The sequence below is a fragment of the Andrena cerasifolii genome, chromosome 4 (assembly GCF_050908995.1).
Source record: "Andrena cerasifolii isolate SP2316 chromosome 4, iyAndCera1_principal, whole genome shotgun sequence".
NCBI lineage: Eukaryota > Metazoa > Arthropoda > Insecta > Hymenoptera > Andrenidae > Andrena > Andrena cerasifolii.
Genome location: NC_135121.1, coordinates 9758607 through 9776558, shown reverse-complemented (window position 1 = coordinate 9776558; position 17952 = coordinate 9758607). Strand labels below are relative to the sequence as shown.

The window sequence follows — 17952 nt, the reverse complement described above, 5'->3', positions numbered from 1 at the left end:
GCTCTGTACGAATGTGTCCATGACTTTCTATCTTCCGTGTTGTAAAATTGTCGTACTTTATTACCATTTAATTTAATGAACCAGTGTAATACATCGAAAAGGGCACGTCCGTGCGTAAATTTCGCGCGTGTGGAAGTGGAAGAAAAAACGTGTTGCTCGCCAATTGTATCGATTTTCTACCACGCACGTTTCAGTAGTAAATATACCTCGTCCTCATCTATGTATAACATTATATGAGTAAATCGTTATACAAAGTACCACACATATGGAGGTACTAAAATTATAACGATGTATTAATAAATTATGGTAAAGCTTGTTATTCTCTTTGCGAATGACATAAGAGCATTCGTATTTCCACGGGAATTTATACATCATTTTAAGGAGCACGTGTTTAAGGTAAAATATAACGATAGAGTCGAAGATATGAATTTACTGAACACAGATACGAGACATCTTGCTGCACCTCGCCAGTCTCTATGCTTTATACTATTGACCTATTTCATAACAGTAATCAATTTTATAACACAATAGATGCCATTTTGCGGTAAATATAGCAAGAAACAAAGAAAATATGGCTTTCGTATTATAATTTTTCTCTACGTCTTTCACGGTACACGTTGATAATTACCAACCGCTATCGCAACGTTTTAATTCTTTGAGTGCTGTTGATATAAGCTCTGAATCAGTGCAGTGCCGGCGGAGGACGCCTATGGGCGTTCAACGATTATAGTTATTATCTAATGCGTACTATACGATTTGCGCATAACTATTTCAACGGTAGCATTAAGAGAGTGAATGAAAGATTGATCGTGTCCTTCTCACGTCCAGTAACGAATACGTGAGGGATTGTTCATACGCAAAGTTCGTTATTGCGAGTGATCGCGAATGATCGTATCGCGAGCGTGAATTTCGAAAGGGAACGGTTGCAGGCACGCGACCAATAGGGAAAAGGGTTAAAGCATCGGTGCACGGGACACGCCGGGCTTAGGCTGCCGTTTTGCTGAAATATAACCGACGGTAATTGAGAATGTTGCCCAATTTGAAGTAGGTAGGTCTGATATTCGGGACGAGTGCGCCAAGCGTACCCGTGCGAGAGAGACGAGAGGCGGCGTTAGAGAGAGAGAAAGGGGAAGACACGCACGGCAGGCCAGTATAGAGCGGCACGGGCAGCTACGATTGACGATACTATTTTTCATTAAAGCAAGCAGCACAGGAAATTTTCGAAAATAAGCGGAAATCACGGTACGGTAAGATGGGAGAATGCTGGACAATTTAGAATTGTTTGCCACCGATTGATCGCGCATAGTTCCGTGGCTAAGATTTATACGAGCAGGGATATTTTAATCACGGTGTATTTATGTGCAGGCTTTTATAATATTATAACGAAATCATGGAACCTTGCGAGGGCCGACCGCTGGAGAAAGTGCAAGAAGGAGGTAAGATTGAATTAGCAGACCCAACCACGATTAATTCCCGATTGCCGTTCGCGCGATTTTTATTATATAACGTCAGTGTTGTTCGCGGTGAATATTATAATTTCTATTATTCGATAACCTTCGTGATTTTTTTAAACGAGTCCGCCTGTTAAACGCTGACCGTCATTACAACGCATTTAACATGCGTTCGCGAGGCTTCTTATTTGGCGTAAGTATCGAAGTAATATGAAAGCTCGTGAGATCATTAACAAAACGCGCGAAGAAATCTATATTTTGTTTCGTTTATCGCAACGTCGTGGATAACTCACGATTCTTGTAAGCTGTTCGCGATGGTGCTTGAAAATGCAACTGTGGCGAACGTGGTGTATTTCTTTTTTTTTTAATGAAGCGTGTTTTAATTTGTAATTATAATTAAGTAATCATTATTCAAAGTGACGAAATAATGTATATTCGAATACACGTTTTCAATAAGACATTTTTATTTTTTCATGCTATATTATTATATTTAATAAGCTGTAATTAAAAATGGTTGTGTGTTTGAAAAATAGCGTTTGGAAATGCGTTTAATTTATTGATTTGCGAATTAAGCTGCTTGCCCCCTGAAAATTGATGCAGAAATTTATTTTTCAGAATATGGATTCTTTTGGCAAGATTACCTTGATGCCACGAATAGTGTTGAGGTGCCGCAAATTATGTTCCCACACGTGGAGCTGACACTTCAGAGTGGCATCGAAATCGGAATGTCCCTTGAAGTGCCAATACCGAAGAATGCGGATAAAGAGGACACCAAGTATTGGGTGGCTTCTATTGTCATGGCATGCGGCCCTCTTTTGCGATTGCGTTACTTTGGCGGGGACGATAGGTCCCTGGAGTTCTGGTTCAATCTTACCAAAGAGGCTGCCCACGAACTTGGCTGGTGTGAGACTTATAATAAGACGTTGGAGCCACCCGATGTTGTACTTCAAAGATCACCAGATTGTCTGGAAAAGTTGCGTGAATTTTTAACGAAAGCCAGGACTATCCCACCGGAAATGTTGTCAGGGGTCGGTAATAAAATTGCGAAAATAGCAAAACAATTGTTCGTCTAATACATTGATCTATTATTGTTTATACAGGATGGCCTCAGCATGACAGAGAGAATCAAGCAAGGCATGAAAGTTGAAGTTAGCGATATACTACACCCTTACAAATTATGGGTGGCCACGGTGAGAAACCACTCGCAAATTTTAACCTGTTATTTATGAATTTCATTTATTATTTTAAAATTCTTGCTGTCTTTCAGATCATAGAGAATGTTGGTGGGCGTCTTCTGCTGAGGTACGACACCCCAGGCTCATCGCGCAAAGATTTCTGGATATTCTGCACGTCGGAACATCTTCACCCGTACGGATTCACATCTAAATCTGATTCTACATGGTTCCTGGAACCGCCGAGTTCTATTGTAGATATGCACACGTACGAAGAGTGGAAAGACTTGTTGGAATCTATACCAAAGGACTACGATGTGCCGCAGGAGCTGTTCAATAACAACATAGGCCACCTAAAGCATGATTTCAAAGTTGGCATGAAATTGGAAGCTTTATGTCCAATCGATCAAACTAAAATATACCCAGCTACTGTCATAAAAGTATTCGACGATATTTACTTCCTTGTACGCATCGACACGTACGATGAAACGTCGAAAGGAATGGATATCGAAACGTGTTTGTATAATAGTACGGAGAAGAATACTTGGCTTTGCACAACGGAGCATCCATACATCTTCCCCAGTGGGTGGGCAAAGGCACACAATATTGAGTAAGTGTAAGATATATCCTTATATTCTAGTTTGATATTTATATCATCGCTTTCTAAAAGTTTGTTACCCTTTAGAATTATGCAACCGAAAGGCTGGAGTTCGAAAGAGGACGACTTCGATTGGGACGAATATTTAAAAGACACTCAAGCTACTGCCGCGGAAGAGAGTCTATTTCCTGAAAGGAAAAGTGCTGCAGACGCAGGCTTCGAATGCGGTATGCGACTAGAAGCAGCCGATCCAGAATCGGAAAACATTATATGCGCTGCGCACATTACGAAAATCGTTGACAATCTCTTATGGTTAAAGTTAGATAATTATGCAGCGACAAGGCCAGAATACATAGTCGACATGCATTCCCTTCAAATATTCCCTGTCGGATGGTGCGAGTCTAATCATTACCCGCTGAAACCACCGAAAGACTATGTAGAAGTTTGTAAACAGCTGCAAGTGCCTGCGAAGGACGAGAAGAAGAGCAACGTCCTGGACATACCGATATCCGAGCCGCGTTCCTCGTTATGGTGCCCGAAGATATACTTCAATTATCGTTGCTTCACAGGCCCAATGATTTCGAAAGGAAAATTAGCAACGCTGCCGAAAGCAGTGGGTCCGGGTCCCGTGATATTGGTAATGAGAGAAGTTCTGTCGATGATCGTGTCCGTCGGCTACAGAAGTGCCCGTATATTGAAAGTGCTTCAATGCGACTCGAAACCGGATCCCGGATATCATTTAGAAGTTTTAAAAGCGAAACACAAGAATAACACGTATCGCGCGAGCGTCGCTGTAGTCACGTCTGGAGATATGGTGGCTGACTTTTGCAGAAACATTTGCAAAAAGCTGATGGTGTGCCCGAACTTGTTCGGCCCTTTGTACGTTCCCGAGAATGAATGCCCGGATAAATGTCACAAAACGTCTAAAGCAAAATTCAGTGAGTAACAGTTCCATTGTATCAACGTTTTACCGTATCTTAACTATTACTATTAGCTGAAATGGCACGTTTGTTGTTGCAGCATCGGTAGGTACTGGACGAAGGGGGAAACCAAAGGGTTACACGAGTATTATGGTACAGAAACCAAAGCCATGGGGTGGTAGACGCAAACGGAGACGCGGCAGATGGGCAAACAGAGAGAAAGAAACACACGACGACTTCGATCACGAAGATGAGATGCCGTTCATGTCGTTGGACCTAGCAAAACACGTATCGGGGCTCGAGGAAATAGACGAAGGGAAACAGCCACTCTCTGAGATCGACATCATGATCCAGAAGGGTCTGGAGAAAGATAAATCGGACGAATTTAAGGCCGATCTACCTTCGAGCAACGCTTCAGAGGATTCGGGTAGCTCGTTTAACGATAGGAAAACGAAAGACGGAGGTAGCCCTAGTAGCTCGAGCAACAAGCAGCATTCGAAATTTAGCCAGAACAGTGCTGTCACTAGGGCGAGTAAAAGGGAACGAGACTGGGATACCAGTATCGAATCCGACTGCTCGGACGGGGATGCTGAATATGTAAGATTACAGAAGAAACAGAGACGGCCAAAGACACGAAAGCTTGACTCGAATCCATTGTTCTGGACCGTGGACGACGTCTTTAGATACCTGAGAAAAACGAGCGACTGCAAAGACATCGCGTATCGAGTTAGACAAGAGGTAAATCGAATGAAACATGCAAGGGAAAGTATTTTACAGGAATATGTTCCATTAACCACTTGTTCTCTTTTTCAGGAAATTGATGGACTGGCGTTTCTGTTGTTAAATCTACCTTCTCTGACGCAGCATATGAAATTACGAACGAGTTTAGCAATGAAACTCTGTCGCCACGTCGAGCAGGTTAAAGTCACATTCTTTTTAAGACACATCAACGAAATAGAGCCGGACAAGTATGAAATTGTATAATTGAACCGATTGAGGGATTCGGTTTATTTTATTATTTATACAGTGTAACATAATGCGAATTCTGAGGGGAGAACTGATATTGAGATGTTTTTTGTATAATAAGTGAGTGAAATGTTTGATTTATACAGAAATGCAAGGCTGCATTAACTTCACACGGATACAGGAATGTATTTAATTGCAGCACGATATTATTTAAATTATATTTGTTGTTACTAGGCAATTTTTTTAAACGAAATTAAGTTTTATCGATGCAATGATTAGGATAATCAGTGATGTATACTTAATATTATCGCTACATGATCGTCTTCGAAATGTATAAAATCTGTACAGAAAGTTTCGACTGTGAATTGTTTTCCATAGTTAATCTTAATGTTTAAATAGTACAAATTCTTTAAGCTTTTATTTTGTAAATTGACAATAAAAAAATATGTATATAGAATATATATATATTTATGTATATTCATATATATTATATATACATAGTTGCGTACAATCGAAATTCACTTAGAACACGCGTTTGAGGGATAATGCTATAGCTTAGCCGAATCTAAATTCGCAACAACGCTCTTGCATGCTATGTACCGAAATGTGCTTTTTGAAACTTTGCCAGGCTCTCTACACTGTAGACAAAAATTCAAGCAAGAATCACGGATGAACTAAGGAGGGTCAATAAAAAGTTACTGCAAGCTTATCCTTTTGCTAAGTTCTACATCCTGTGTATCAATAGAGAAAGTAAAGAGATCGTGATAGGATCCTAATATTTAGTACAACAGAGATCAAGTAACTTTCGCTGTGTACTAGAAAAGCTACTGCGACGATTAACGAAGCGGAGGGGCAGAAGAATAGAATCAAAAGTGATACTATATCCAGTATGAGCTTCGACGTATTTAGTATCCAGCTCGTTCCATAGGACGCATTCTCTTTTAACAATCGTCGCCAAAAGGAATGACGCGACTAGGTGCTTTGTAATCAACACTCGTTGGTCCTCCATGTGTGGTCCAACTATCATCGCGATCAAAGATGCGTTACGCGTCACAGTTATTATCATAATTTCCGCCTGAAGCCGCACGATACTGTGCCCCCGAGATGTTTCGATTCTTTCGAATACGAGCAAGTGCATCCATTTTGCTGAATACGCGTATAAACGTGGCACGCGACTTGACCTACATCTTTGTTCTAAGCCCTCGATCGAACGTTTAAATTTACGCAGACGTATCGCTTATCGCCAGAGTGTCTCTCTATTGGCTCGTCAGCGCTGTATGCCACGGCTATCTTGTTACAATATTTGCGTTAAAGTGCTACGATACGCGAACATTTACATCTGGCTCGAGGAAAAAACTGCATGTCGCTTTGGTTACTGGTTTCCCCCATTCAACGCGCATCTTTTTTTGCCGAAGTATACGCAGCTGCACTTTAGGATTCTAAACATAGGAGCATCGTTTACTCGGAGGGCGCGCCTTTTTCGAATCTGGCGCGACAGATATCTTCGATCTGCCTCCACCGTTATTGGCTGAGGGACACTCACTTCGTAAAGGATCATTCACACCATTCCGAACGATAAGTAAAAAAAGCTCACTACTTGATACTAAATTAAATAAAATATTACCCGACAGTATCAGCACGGTCTTTTGTTCTACTTCATCTACCAATCTCCACTTACTTTACAATCTACGATAATTATTTACCAGCTAAAGTAATCAGAAACAATGAATACCCTCAGAATTTGAACTTTTAAAAAATCCTCCGCTTTTATAAAACTAAAGACTATTTTCTTCCATATACTTATTAATACAAAATTTATTTATACACGGATATTCGTCTCCGCGGTGTGAGAGGCCCGTAAAGGTTCAGTCCTTACGCATTGGTGTGAATGAGTGTGCCCGCAGCGGTTTAGGTGGGGAGTGGACTCAGCCATACAAGCGATGTGCACTGTGCACATCTACAGCGGTACAGTACCGTACGGCGCGTTACGTGTGCGAGTCAGTGGTTTTTCTATGATGCCTTGGTGATGACGGGATTTTAACGGACCGAACGCTTCCCGAAAACGTTTAGATAGGTGAGCAGCTTGCTATCGAGGCCGCGGGAGCAGTTTCTCAGTGACGGTCACATATACACCGCAGCGTGAGACTCGGTGAAACGAGCGGAACAGCGTCGGTCCGATCAATGTTGGTTCGCGGGTGTGCCCGTTTGCCCAGCCCCGTGTGTGTTCCCTTTTTTTCTTCCCTTTCGGTTACCCATGGGAAATACATTTCCGTCTGACTGCCAGGATCGATAGAATTTCCTTAAACATCCAGTAACGTGCCGGATATAATTGCGGTGAGGTGGGTCAGGCCTGTGTGACGGTATAAAAATCCTCCAGTTTCCGTTCGCGATGTTGTGATTCCGAAGGACAACCACGGTGAGATCATCGTGACACCATCACCTGTTCCCGGACTACGATTCATGCGCGACCCGAAAACCAGCCCTGCTCACCGTGCGTGTCCTATCATTCCCATGCCGAGAAATCGTCTCTCCGCGGCATTCCTGAGCGTTGTCCAGCGTAATTAGCCGGGCACGCTGACACATGCAGGCGATCTATATATACGTCTGTCCGTCGCTTTTTTACCGCGGAGAGCACGCCCATTTTTCACGTCTCCATTGGCAACTACCGTCGCCTAACATTTTCACTAGCTGCAAAGGCGTTTCGCACGGCGCCCGTGTTCATCTTCCGATACCGATTTCTTCGACTCGTATTGCGTGTACACGAAGGGTCGCGCGAACGATGTTTAACTTCTCACGCTGTCGTTCCAATAAATGAAGATACGGCTGTAGAGTGAATGCAAATAGGATTCGCAAAGGCCGCCGCGATGATTTCATTCATTAGACTTCGTTTGAATCGTGAAGATTGAAAGGATGAATTTCCGGGTTTTTATGTATAGTGGGAATAGTGTATACTGTTGTATACGATGAAATGGCTTTTGGTTTAGACTTTGTCTCTTCGAACTTTTGCTGTGCGAGAATTGTGCGAGAGCATTTTCTACTTTTAGATCAAGAAAATACCGGCCGATCATGAAGCTCGTCGTGTTCGCTGTCTCGGCGCTCGTGCTGCAAGCATCGGCTATAAGTGAGTGTAATTCCGTCATGTTTTATATCGGCGATAATAAAGCTGAACACTTGTTACAACTGATCTGCTTCCACGATAACGATCTGTGATTTTCAATTATAGTTCGTGTCCTGGACGTTATAGGAGGTGAAAATCGTAGAAACTGCCAGAGAGAATTTTTTAACAAACGTCTTTTTTAGTCTATAGACTTTGCATTCAGTTGTTCTGTTAGTTGACTTGTACAGTGCTTAGAAGTATCTAAAATGCGAAATACGATGCCTCTAGGTTTCAGGAGTTTTAAGCAGATACTCATTCGCTTTTACTTGCTTACTGTAACATATTTCATGCTAAGTGAATATGTACCGTTTTTCTTTTTTAGCAGAGATACTTGTATTACTCTGGAAGAGTATTTCGATTTCACTGCATTTCACTACATTTCACTGAATTACTTTACATCTTCAATTGTTTCAGTAATTGAATAGATTTTCTTTTTGTTTTAAATAATGAAAACAAGTATGTGATAGAATTCCTTGTACAATAATTATACATACTGTAGAATATCTTCGCAGATACGAATTTTCAGGCTTATGTGTTTATCACAGTTTTTTCATTTCCTTTTGAGTTCCGCTAATCAATTTAGCTTGTACCTATAGTTTCGAAACGCCACAGATATTTAAGTGCAGAGTACTTGGCAGTCCGCGGCAAATATATACATTTGTCATTTGTATCTTCCATTAGTCCAATCTCCACCACGGATATCCAAACAACCCCCGACGGACGAGCAGTTATTTCAAGTGGCTCAGGCGAAGATTAGCGAGAATGACAAACCGTTTTTAATTGAGTGCGAAGCAGAAGGAGAACCTGCTCCAAGGTACAGTGCGTCTCATGGAAAAATGAATGAAGTACCGACTTCGTTACCATTGCGTATTACAATGGAAATTTTTGTGATGCCTATAAAGCGCAAATTTGTAGAAATGTTAATTGAGAAAGATTCTCTGGTAGATCAATTTTAATTAATACAAGCGTAGAAAGTACTAATTATTGTGTAGTGCAATATTTGCAACACAGTTTCCAAGAAGATTTCATTCATGTATACAGTTACGTTGCACTTGTACTTAAGTGCACTATCTCTGTCCTGCAAAGAAGCCAGAGTAACTGGTCTTAATTACCGGGATGACCTCATAGCCTTAGGGGGTATAATGTTACCAGTACCGATAAAGATACTTTACTTGTGGTGTGAAGTGTAGATTCATGGGAGTGGTCCCTACGATACTAAAGGGGAATATTTCCAAAGAATATTTATGAAAGCTGGCTAGACTGTCCTTAAAACATTACTCTGGATAATGTTTAAAGGGTATCTATGAACTTCGATTACATTTAATAATTTTATTTAGGTATCGGTGGATTAAGAATGGCAAGAACTTTGAATGGCCAGCATACGACGATCGTATATCCCAACAACCGGGCAGAGGTACGCTAGTGATCTCAAAACCACGCGACGAAGACTTGGGCCAGTACCAGTGCTTCGCAGAGAACGAGTGGGGAACAGCAACATCAAATTCAGTTTTCGTCCGGAAAGCTGAATTGAATTCATTTAAGGATGAAAATCCTATAAGTCTAGACGCGGGCGAAGGGCAACCGTTTAAACTAACATGCCAACCGCCAGATGGTTGGCCGAAACCGAATGTATATTGGTTAATCCAAGACACTGCTGGAGGGATCAAGTCGATCAATAATTCGAGAATGACATTGGACCCCGAAGGAAACCTTTGGTTCAGCAACGTAACGAGAAACGACGCGTCGGACGATTTTTACTATGCATGCGCAGCTACGTCTGTATTCAGGAACGAATACAAACTGGGGAATAGAGTTCTGTTGAACGTTATATCCTCGGGGGTGTCCGCTAGTCAGAACAAGCACGAACCAGTTAAACAGTACGTCAGTAGAAAGAACGAAGTTGCCTTACGCGGTAAAAAGATCGAAATGTATTGCATATACGGTGGAACACCACTGCCACAGATAGTATGGAGTAAGAACGGCGACGTAATTAGGACTAATGATAGAATAACGCAAGGAAATTATGGTAAATCTTTAATTATAAAACATGTCAATTTCAAAGACGAGGGAACGTATTCCTGCGAAGCGTCGAACGGTGTAGGGAACGCGCAATCTTATTCCATACACTTGCAAGTGATGGCGGTACCATTCTTCACTGTTGAGCCGGAGATTATAAATGCAGCGGAGGACGAGACCGTGGAATTTAAATGCGCGGCTAGCGGGGTGCCCGTCCCGGAAATCAAATGGATCCATAATGGCAAACCGATATCAGAGGCCCCGCCGAATCATCGTAGAAAAGTCACCGCGAATTCTATCATTATCGAGAAACTCACGAAGAAGGACACCGGAAATTATGGTTGCAACGCGACAAATTCATTGGGATACGTGTACAAGGACGTGTACGTGAATGTTTTAGCTTTAGAACCCGAAATTACGCAACCCCCAGCAGATATCTCTACAGTGGACGGGCAGGGCGTGAGAATCACCTGCCGCGTATTCGGAGCACCCAAACCAGCCGTGAAATGGGTTCGAAATGGGCAAGAATTGACGGGGGGTAGATACAAGACTTTAGATTCTGGCGACTTGGAGATTGAAAATGTAATATTTCTGGATGCTGGCGTCTATACGTGCCACGCGTCAAATAAATTCGGAGAAGTAGAGGCTACCGGTAATTTGGTAGTAAAGGAACATACAAGGATCACGGACGAACCGGAAGATTACGAAGTTGCTGCGGGCGCGACAGCTACCTTTAGGTAAACAGCCATTGTTAAGTAAATATTTCATTTTCTAGGTCGGTATAAAGGTGTACTGACAAATCTGCTCTATCTAGGTGTAATGCTGTCACGGATGCGAGTTTATCTCTAGCGATTGACTGGCTAAGCAATGGCGAGCCCATAGATTTCGAGATGGAGCCAAGATTCATACGAAGCACCGACTACTCGTTAATGATTACAAAAACGACAGAGCTAGATTCTGGTACTTATACGTGCGTTGCTCGTACTGAATTAGACGAGACAAAGGCACAAGCAACACTGACCGTTCAAGATGTGCCGAATGCGCCAAGATTGATCGCTGTGACCTGTATGGCAACCGATGCGGCTGTGCACTGGACTCCCATGGGAGATAACAGGGCACCTATTTTACGATACACCATTCAACACAATACCACTTTCACGCCAGATATCTGGGAAATAGCTAAAGACTTTGTACCAGCCACCGAGCAGACGTACGTTATCCCAATGTCACCTTGGGCAAACTACACGTTCCGCGTGTTAGCGTGGAACAAGATAGGTAAGCTTTGAAAAGTAAACGAGCATAACGCACGCGAACTGTTAATAATTAATGTTCTAAATAGGTCCGTCATTGCCCTCGCCGCACAGCGACGTGTGCACCACCTTACCGGACGTTCCCTACAAGAATCCCGATAACGTCGTGGGCAAGGGAACCACTCCCCAGAATCTTGCTATAACGTGGACAGTCATGGCGCAGATAGAGCACAACGCACCTAAGTTCATGTACAGAGTGTACTACAAACGTGACATACCGGGAGAAAAGTGGACCATAGAGGATATAAACGATTGGAAGAAGAACAGTCTGGTGGTGGACAATCAGCCCACTTATCAGAGGTACAAGGTTAAAGTTGTGGCCATTAACGAGAAGGGGGAATGCAGGGTTCCGCCCCAAGAAGTAACCGGATACTCCGGAGAAGATGGTTCGTTACGATTATCGTACTCAACAGCTCTGTCTTGATACCTCGATTTGGAGGCGGTTTTGGTAACATTAGCGTTTAATGTTGTAGTACCGCTACAGGCGCCCAGCAATTTCACATTGAACCAAGTGAAGTCCAGTACGAGCGCGAAATTCTCGTGGAACCCAGTCCCCGAGGAATCGGTACGAGGTGAGCTACAGGGGTACAAGATTCAGACGTGGACAGAGAAGGACGGCGAAAAGGGGATGCGGGAGATTGACATAAGAGGCGGTAATAGGACCCACGCGACGGTCAACAAGTTTGTCCCCTTTAGCAAGAACTACGTTCGGATACTAGCGTACAATGGCCGGTAAGGGAAATGGAAATAATAACTTATAAATGTTGAGATGCGAGTTTCCTTCCTAATACTAATTACTTACTTCAGGTACGCTGGACCACCTTCGGAAACATTGAGCTTCGACACACCGGAAGGAGTTCCAGGAACAGTTCTCAGTTTCGAGGCGTTTCCTATGGGCTCCAGCGCTCTATTCTTGGTGTGGACGAAGCCTGCTGAACCGAACGGCATTCTAAATGGGTACAGAATTTATTACGAAGTTGTAAATGGAACCCAATTGGGACCTATATTGGAAAGGAAGCCGCACATCATGGATCCAGAAGCTACGAGCGCAAAGTTGGCAGCTTTAGCACCGGATACGAAATATCGCGTGCATATTCGGCCAACAACTAAAGTTGGCGAAGGGAACGAGTAGGTTCTTGTTGCTTGGTAATTCCGACTCCATCTGTTCCAACTTCAAATAATAAATTATCCTTTATCCTTTTAGCTATTTTATCGAACAAAAAACGCGCATGTCTCAACGTCCAGATGTGCCGCAATTCACTTGGGAAGCCATTCCGAAAGAGAACGGGTACTCGAATGTAAGGATCATTTGGCAGCTGAATCTCAATGGAAATCCGGGAAGTCACTTTTTCGTGAAGTACAAACTGAAGGGCGAGACGATATCTCTGGAGTCGGATCCAGAGTATCAGTCGAACACAATCGAAATTCGTGGGCTTCAAAGCAGCGAGGTTTATGTGATGTCCGTCGTCGCTGTTGACGGGAACTACTTCGCGGAGAGCGAATCGCAAGAAGTAGAGACGAGCAGCGAAGGGCCAATTATTCAGCCCAAGGAGAACGTCGCGACTGCTGGGTGGTTCATAGGAATGATGCTAGCCATTGCCTTCCTCCTTTTGGTACTTATAATCGTTTGCGTGATCAAGCGTAACAGAGGTGGAAAATACGCGGTACACGAAAGAGAATTAGCTGCTGGGCGAGGCGACTATCCAGACGAAGGCGGCTTTCACGAATATTCGCAGCCTCTGGACACGAAATCGGCAGGCGGTCGCGCGTCCTTGGCGTCCTCCTCTCATCAGGATGGAAAGCATCCGGAATCGGACACCGACTCCATGGCGGAATACGGAGAGGGCGATACAGGTCAGTTTAAAATATAATAGAGATCAATTTGTATTGAGCTAATAGAGTAACAAGTCAATTCAGGTATGTATCGTTGCAATAATTTTAGTAGAGTATGCACTAGCGCACCAATTCCCATGCACATGCAAACAGAAGCATGATTGGTAAAGTTTACGTTCAAAAGTTCTTCCCTTTTTTTACGTGAAGTTGTGTTTTCTCACGTTAAATCCTGTTATGCTTATTCGGTACTGTTAATACGTCCACAGACAACATATTGGTTTGATTATTGCTCGTGTCTCTTGCGTTAGTCATTTGATTTTACAATTGTATTTTGTTCCCCGTTTTTATTTGCTGCATTGCTTGACTTAATGCAGAAGGTATGAACGAAGATGGGTCATTCATTGGTCAGTATGGTCGACACCGTAAGCCGGAACCAAACTCACAAGCATTTGCCACATTGGTTTAAGGTAGGCGAAGTTGTGCTTTTAGATACGAATTGCTGCGAATGCTCGAGAAGCTACATTTCCATGAATAAACTTGTAACTGTTGGTTGTCGTGGCTTGTTGAAGGACGTTTCACGGAGGACGGTTCTTTCATTGGACAATATGGGCCGAAAGGTAGACCGGAGGAAACACCGCCCATTCCAAGCGGCACCATGGCCACATACGTGTAACCTCTGCCATTATCTCTTATTCAAGCCGCGTAAAAATTGTTTTCTTGTCAGAAAGCAAGAGCCCCCCCTCAGGGTCCTTGCTGGCCGCAGCAGCTCTGCTATACACCTTGCGCTGGGCGCAATGTCCAACACTATACTGCCAATTAGACTTTGGTTTTGGGTTTTATAGTTTACATAGAGGGGTAAGTAGATGTGTTTCTATTATATCGAGCCGGGTAAACGATTATACATGTACAAGCCGAGCGCAACGTTTCTACATTCGTGTGGTTTTTGAAAGCGATTCTCCTCTTGAACCGTTCAGGCGCACGTTTGTAGACGCGCTGCTCCGAGCGTTCGAACGATTTGTTTAGCGTCCACGATTAATTCGCGATAATTATTTCATCTGCATTCGCCGCGCGTGTTGTGAATTACCGTTTGTTAGTCGATCTGAAAATTATTTACGATTGATGAGTTTGTTGATCTTTGACTAATTATAAAACCCAAAGACGATAATAGGTGTCTCATAGCGTGCAAGCTATTTATGGACATAAAAAAATATATATATATATATAGTAGAAAGTATTCTAGCATCGACCGATAACAATTTTGACAAGGCCAGATTGATACCAGACACTCCAGCTTATCACAGGGTATACGAGTTATGTTTATATTGTTCTAAGTATGTGTGACGCAAAAGCATGGATGTAGATTTTGAGGCTGCATATAGGATCACGCCTTTCGAGACGGAAGAAAACGGATAATCAGTGTCGATAATAATGTTCGTGTTATTGGGGATCAGTTAGGCTGGTGTTACTTATATGCAATCTTGAAAAACGGAAGGGCCTGATATCGAGTATGGTGTCGCAATCTGGCCTCGACTGATTCTAATTTTAACTAAAAGAAAATGAAGAAAAAGATTGTTCTAAGCACCTTTAGATGCAATCGATTTTTACTCTGCCGACAGAGGGCCAAATATAACGAATCAGTGACTATCTTACAGTAATTATTGTGCACTCGCACTCTCATTAACGGTACACGAACGACGATAAAAAAAGTATATGAGTATACTGCTATGATATTAAAAGGAACATTGTACATGCACTTTAGTAGTTAAAGGAGGGGGGAAAAAAGGAAGAAACGTCACATGGCCTCTAATTGTTGCTTTTTGTATGTGAAACGTGCTTTAGCTGAAATCGAAAGTCCTTTTATTTTTATGAACGTTTACCTTCCTTTCTTTTTGTAATTTTATCGTAATCCAATAAATATAGGATATTGATTATTTAATATATGAAATATTGAATGAATATATATAGAGACATATATATATATATATATATATATATATTGATTATTAATTAAAGCTTAGAGTCTTAAATATGAATGCGATCACACAGGAGCAGCTATTATTACGTTTTAGTATAATATGAAGTGTTAAGAAGAGTTCATAGAGATTCGTTGATTTCCTCGTGAGTAAATTGTGCGTGTTTTTATTTACCGTATTAAGTTTAGCATTATTCAATGCGATGTACAGGTTTGTCTGCAAAAGTGTCGCGAGCAAATATATCAGGTACAAAAATATGAAAGGTACAAAGTATAGATTTACTTACAACACGTCGCGCGTAAAGTTCGTAAAAATGTATATGATACTTCTAAAAAATGATTACACGCCTCTCAGCTTATCGGAAAGATAAATTACATAGCAGCTATTCATATTGGGTGGCATTGTATGTTTCCAAAAATCGTATGTTTCCACTAATATTTGTCAGGGTCTTTTTTGCCGATTATCCTGTACAAATGGCTTGGACGTCACGTAATTTTTACGAACTCTATACATACATATATACACGTGCGTACGTATATAGGCGCCTACAAAAAGATGTATTGTAAATTAATGGGAAAAAAAACGATAATTTATTGTAAAAATACCGAAAGTATATGAAAGAATACGCGCAGAGACATAAATGTAATATATATATTAGAGCGTCATTTATCGTAAACATGTATTTAAATTATATTTCCCAGGATAAGCCTCGACGTCCAAGTCAAATACAAGCGTACGCGGATTACGTTCCCATGTATTTTTCTAATCGTATCATCTTCTGTACATTTTCAAAGTATTCGAAATTATCCCTCCTCAAGGATTTAAACATCCAGCTGGAACAGACTTATTATGCGAACTTCCAATACTTTCGTAACTGGCGTTTTGATACTTTTAATATATTTTGATACTTCTTATTTCTTTAATTATTTCATTAATTGTTACGTGCGTATGATGTAGACTTTCTTTTGTATTCATGGTAGAAACTTAAGGAAGCGTTCAGCCACTGAATCTCGTGCGTTGGATCTGATTTTTCGTTTTATATTTTTCTTTTATACGAAGCATTGAAGCTTTTATTTATACTGTCGAAAAGCAAAGCGCAGCACAGGTATACATTAGAAAGTACGACGCACGGCTTTGTGCGGAGCAGTGTTCATTTTACAACGGCGGGGCGCCACATGTTATTCATACAATTTTTCAAAAGTAGCGAACGGAGAGACGGATAAAACTGGTTCAAACATGTGCGCGCCCCTGCCGTGCTCTAATCTTTCATTGTACATTATCTTATTACTATTAAGATACCGATGCGTTTCTCGCCCAGAGAAGTACATCAAGGATCGCGGACGTGCGTGACGCGCCCTTGTGCAATACTTCCGGCGATGCTACTGTTTCAATATATTTTCTACGACGTAGAAACTGCAGAGTTTTAGCGATCCGATTAAAAACAAGTTCTTTCATCTCGCAGCGCAAAGGGTCGAAGCGTACCCGCGCATTACGTTACGACGTCGCGTAAAATTCGATCGACTCGCCTTAAGTTCGACTGTTTGTCAGCGATTAACGATAACGCGCATTCCAATGCCTGTGTAACATCTCCCACGTCAATAAAAAGGTGAATAAACGAGTAATGTCTAAAAAAGAAAGGTAATCAGAACGAGAATCGAACGTTCCCACGTTCGTCCACTCGCGTTTTCATCGTAACATTATTGTTTCCCTTCCCCAGCAACGTAGATGCGCCGAGTCTGGTGTAGATAACAATTGTGTGAAAATTTTCGATACCGATCCCGACGGTCGGATAAAGAGTCAGCACGGGACCCCCCGCGGTCCCAGAGGAGTCCCTGTTGCATCGTCCCCGAGGACGGCATAGGTAGGGACCTCTGTGTTGTACCAGAAGCATTCAGGCAAGCGAGAGGCCGCGCGGACAGAAGTCGAACGAGATGTGACCGATAATGTAATTATGCAGGACAGGTTTTTTGTGCCGGTACTCTAACTTGATCTCTCATGAGAGTCGTTCTCCCTCCCGCTTGCGGACCGGTGCTTCTCTCTCGCCTCCTTCCTTCTCCTTTCTCCCTCTCTTTCTTCTAGTTGCAATCCCGTAGTCGTCCATTCTCCCACTGCCAGCTTTTCCCACCCGGCCATTTCTCTTTTCAAGTTTTCCTACTTTCATCGGTTCCCTCTCCCCCTCAGGTAATCCTATCCATCAGTGCGCCCCCCCCCCCCCTTGCCGAGATACGCGCGAGCGTCTCCCTCGCTCCTGCGCGCGACTCGTGGGAGAAAAAAGAAGAGAGAAAAAGGACGAAGAAAGAAGGAGGCCGACGACGCAAAAATGTATGTATATACCGAGAGATCTGGCCCGCCGTCAGCTACATGCATCGACGTTAGCGCCTGCCGGCTGCTCGCTTGCCCGCCGCGTGCGTACACGCTCAAGCCTCGGAGACGTGCTCGTGCGTGTGCGTGTCCCGAAGGAGAAGAGGAGGAAGGTCGACGTGCAAGATGGAAAAAGATCGTACGGTACGAGTTGCACACGCCGATCTCCGGCCCGGGTACGTGCTACGTAGCAAG

At 42.6% G+C, this 17952-nt stretch overlaps 2 protein-coding genes across 9 annotated transcripts; both read left to right on the top strand.

The window, feature by feature from the left end:
- The first annotated feature begins 377 nt into the window (after positions 1-377).
- Positions 378-5816, top strand: LOC143368219 (scm-like with four MBT domains protein 2). 4 transcript variants are annotated; one of them, XM_076810724.1, is made up of 9 exons: positions 435-964; positions 1046-1247; positions 1366-1436; positions 2067-2479; positions 2552-2641; positions 2719-3233; positions 3309-4159; positions 4242-4879; positions 4955-5816. In XM_076810724.1, exons 3-9 carry the CDS (start codon positions 1391-1393, stop codon positions 5123-5125), a joined length of 2724 nt encoding a protein of 907 aa, XP_076666839.1. In that variant the 5' UTR covers positions 435-964; positions 1046-1247; positions 1366-1390; the 3' UTR covers positions 5126-5816. The 4 variants fall into 4 exon arrangements, with proteins under 4 accessions (XP_076666841.1, XP_076666839.1, XP_076666840.1 ...); XM_076810726.1 differs by lacking the exons at positions 435-964; positions 1046-1247 and adding an exon at positions 378-396; XM_076810725.1 differs by having other exon boundaries at positions 435-1242.
- Positions 5817-7022: 1206 nt separating this feature from the next.
- On the top strand, positions 7023-17033 carry Nrg (Neuroglian). Of its 5 annotated transcripts, none has more exons than XM_076810712.1 (11): positions 7023-7181; positions 8152-8228; positions 8946-9078; positions 9602-11017; positions 11095-11555; positions 11620-11976; positions 12064-12322; positions 12398-12718; positions 12795-13444; positions 13801-13890; positions 13993-17033. In XM_076810712.1, the coding sequence occupies exons 2-10, from the start codon at positions 8174-8176 to the stop codon at positions 13887-13889; spliced, it is 3741 nt and encodes a 1246-aa protein (XP_076666827.1). In that variant the 5' UTR covers positions 7023-7181; positions 8152-8173; the 3' UTR covers position 13890; positions 13993-17033. The 5 variants fall into 5 exon arrangements, with proteins under 5 accessions (XP_076666827.1, XP_076666826.1, XP_076666823.1 ...); XM_076810711.1 differs by having other exon boundaries at positions 13798-13890; XM_076810708.1 differs by lacking the exon at positions 13801-13890.
- The last annotated feature ends 919 nt before the right edge of the window (positions 17034-17952 follow it).

What these genes read in the sequence shown, in the direction of transcription:
- Nrg (XM_076810708.1), top strand. Translation starts at nt 8,174, where the DNA reads ATGAAGCTCGTCGTGTTCGCTGTCTCGGCGCTCGTGCTGCAAGCATCG. An exon ending in GCTGCAAGCATCGGCTATAA is followed by an intron (nt 8,229 to 8,945) that starts GTGAGTGTAATT and finishes ATCTTCCATTAG; the next exon opens with TCCAATCTCCACCACGGATA. An exon ending in GGCGCGACAGCTACCTTTAG is followed by an intron (nt 11,018 to 11,094) that starts GTAAACAGCCAT and finishes TGCTCTATCTAG; the next exon opens with GTGTAATGCTGTCACGGATG.
- LOC143368219 (XM_076810726.1), top strand. Translation starts at nt 1,391, where the DNA reads ATGGAACCTTGCGAGGGCCGACCGCTGGAGAAAGTGCAAGAAGGAG. An exon ending in ACAAATTATGGGTGGCCACG is followed by an intron (nt 2,642 to 2,718) that starts GTGAGAAACCAC and finishes GCTGTCTTTCAG; the next exon opens with ATCATAGAGAATGTTGGTGG. An exon ending in AACGTCTAAAGCAAAATTCA is followed by an intron (nt 4,160 to 4,241) that starts GTGAGTAACAGT and finishes TTGTTGTTGCAG; the next exon opens with CATCGGTAGGTACTGGACGA.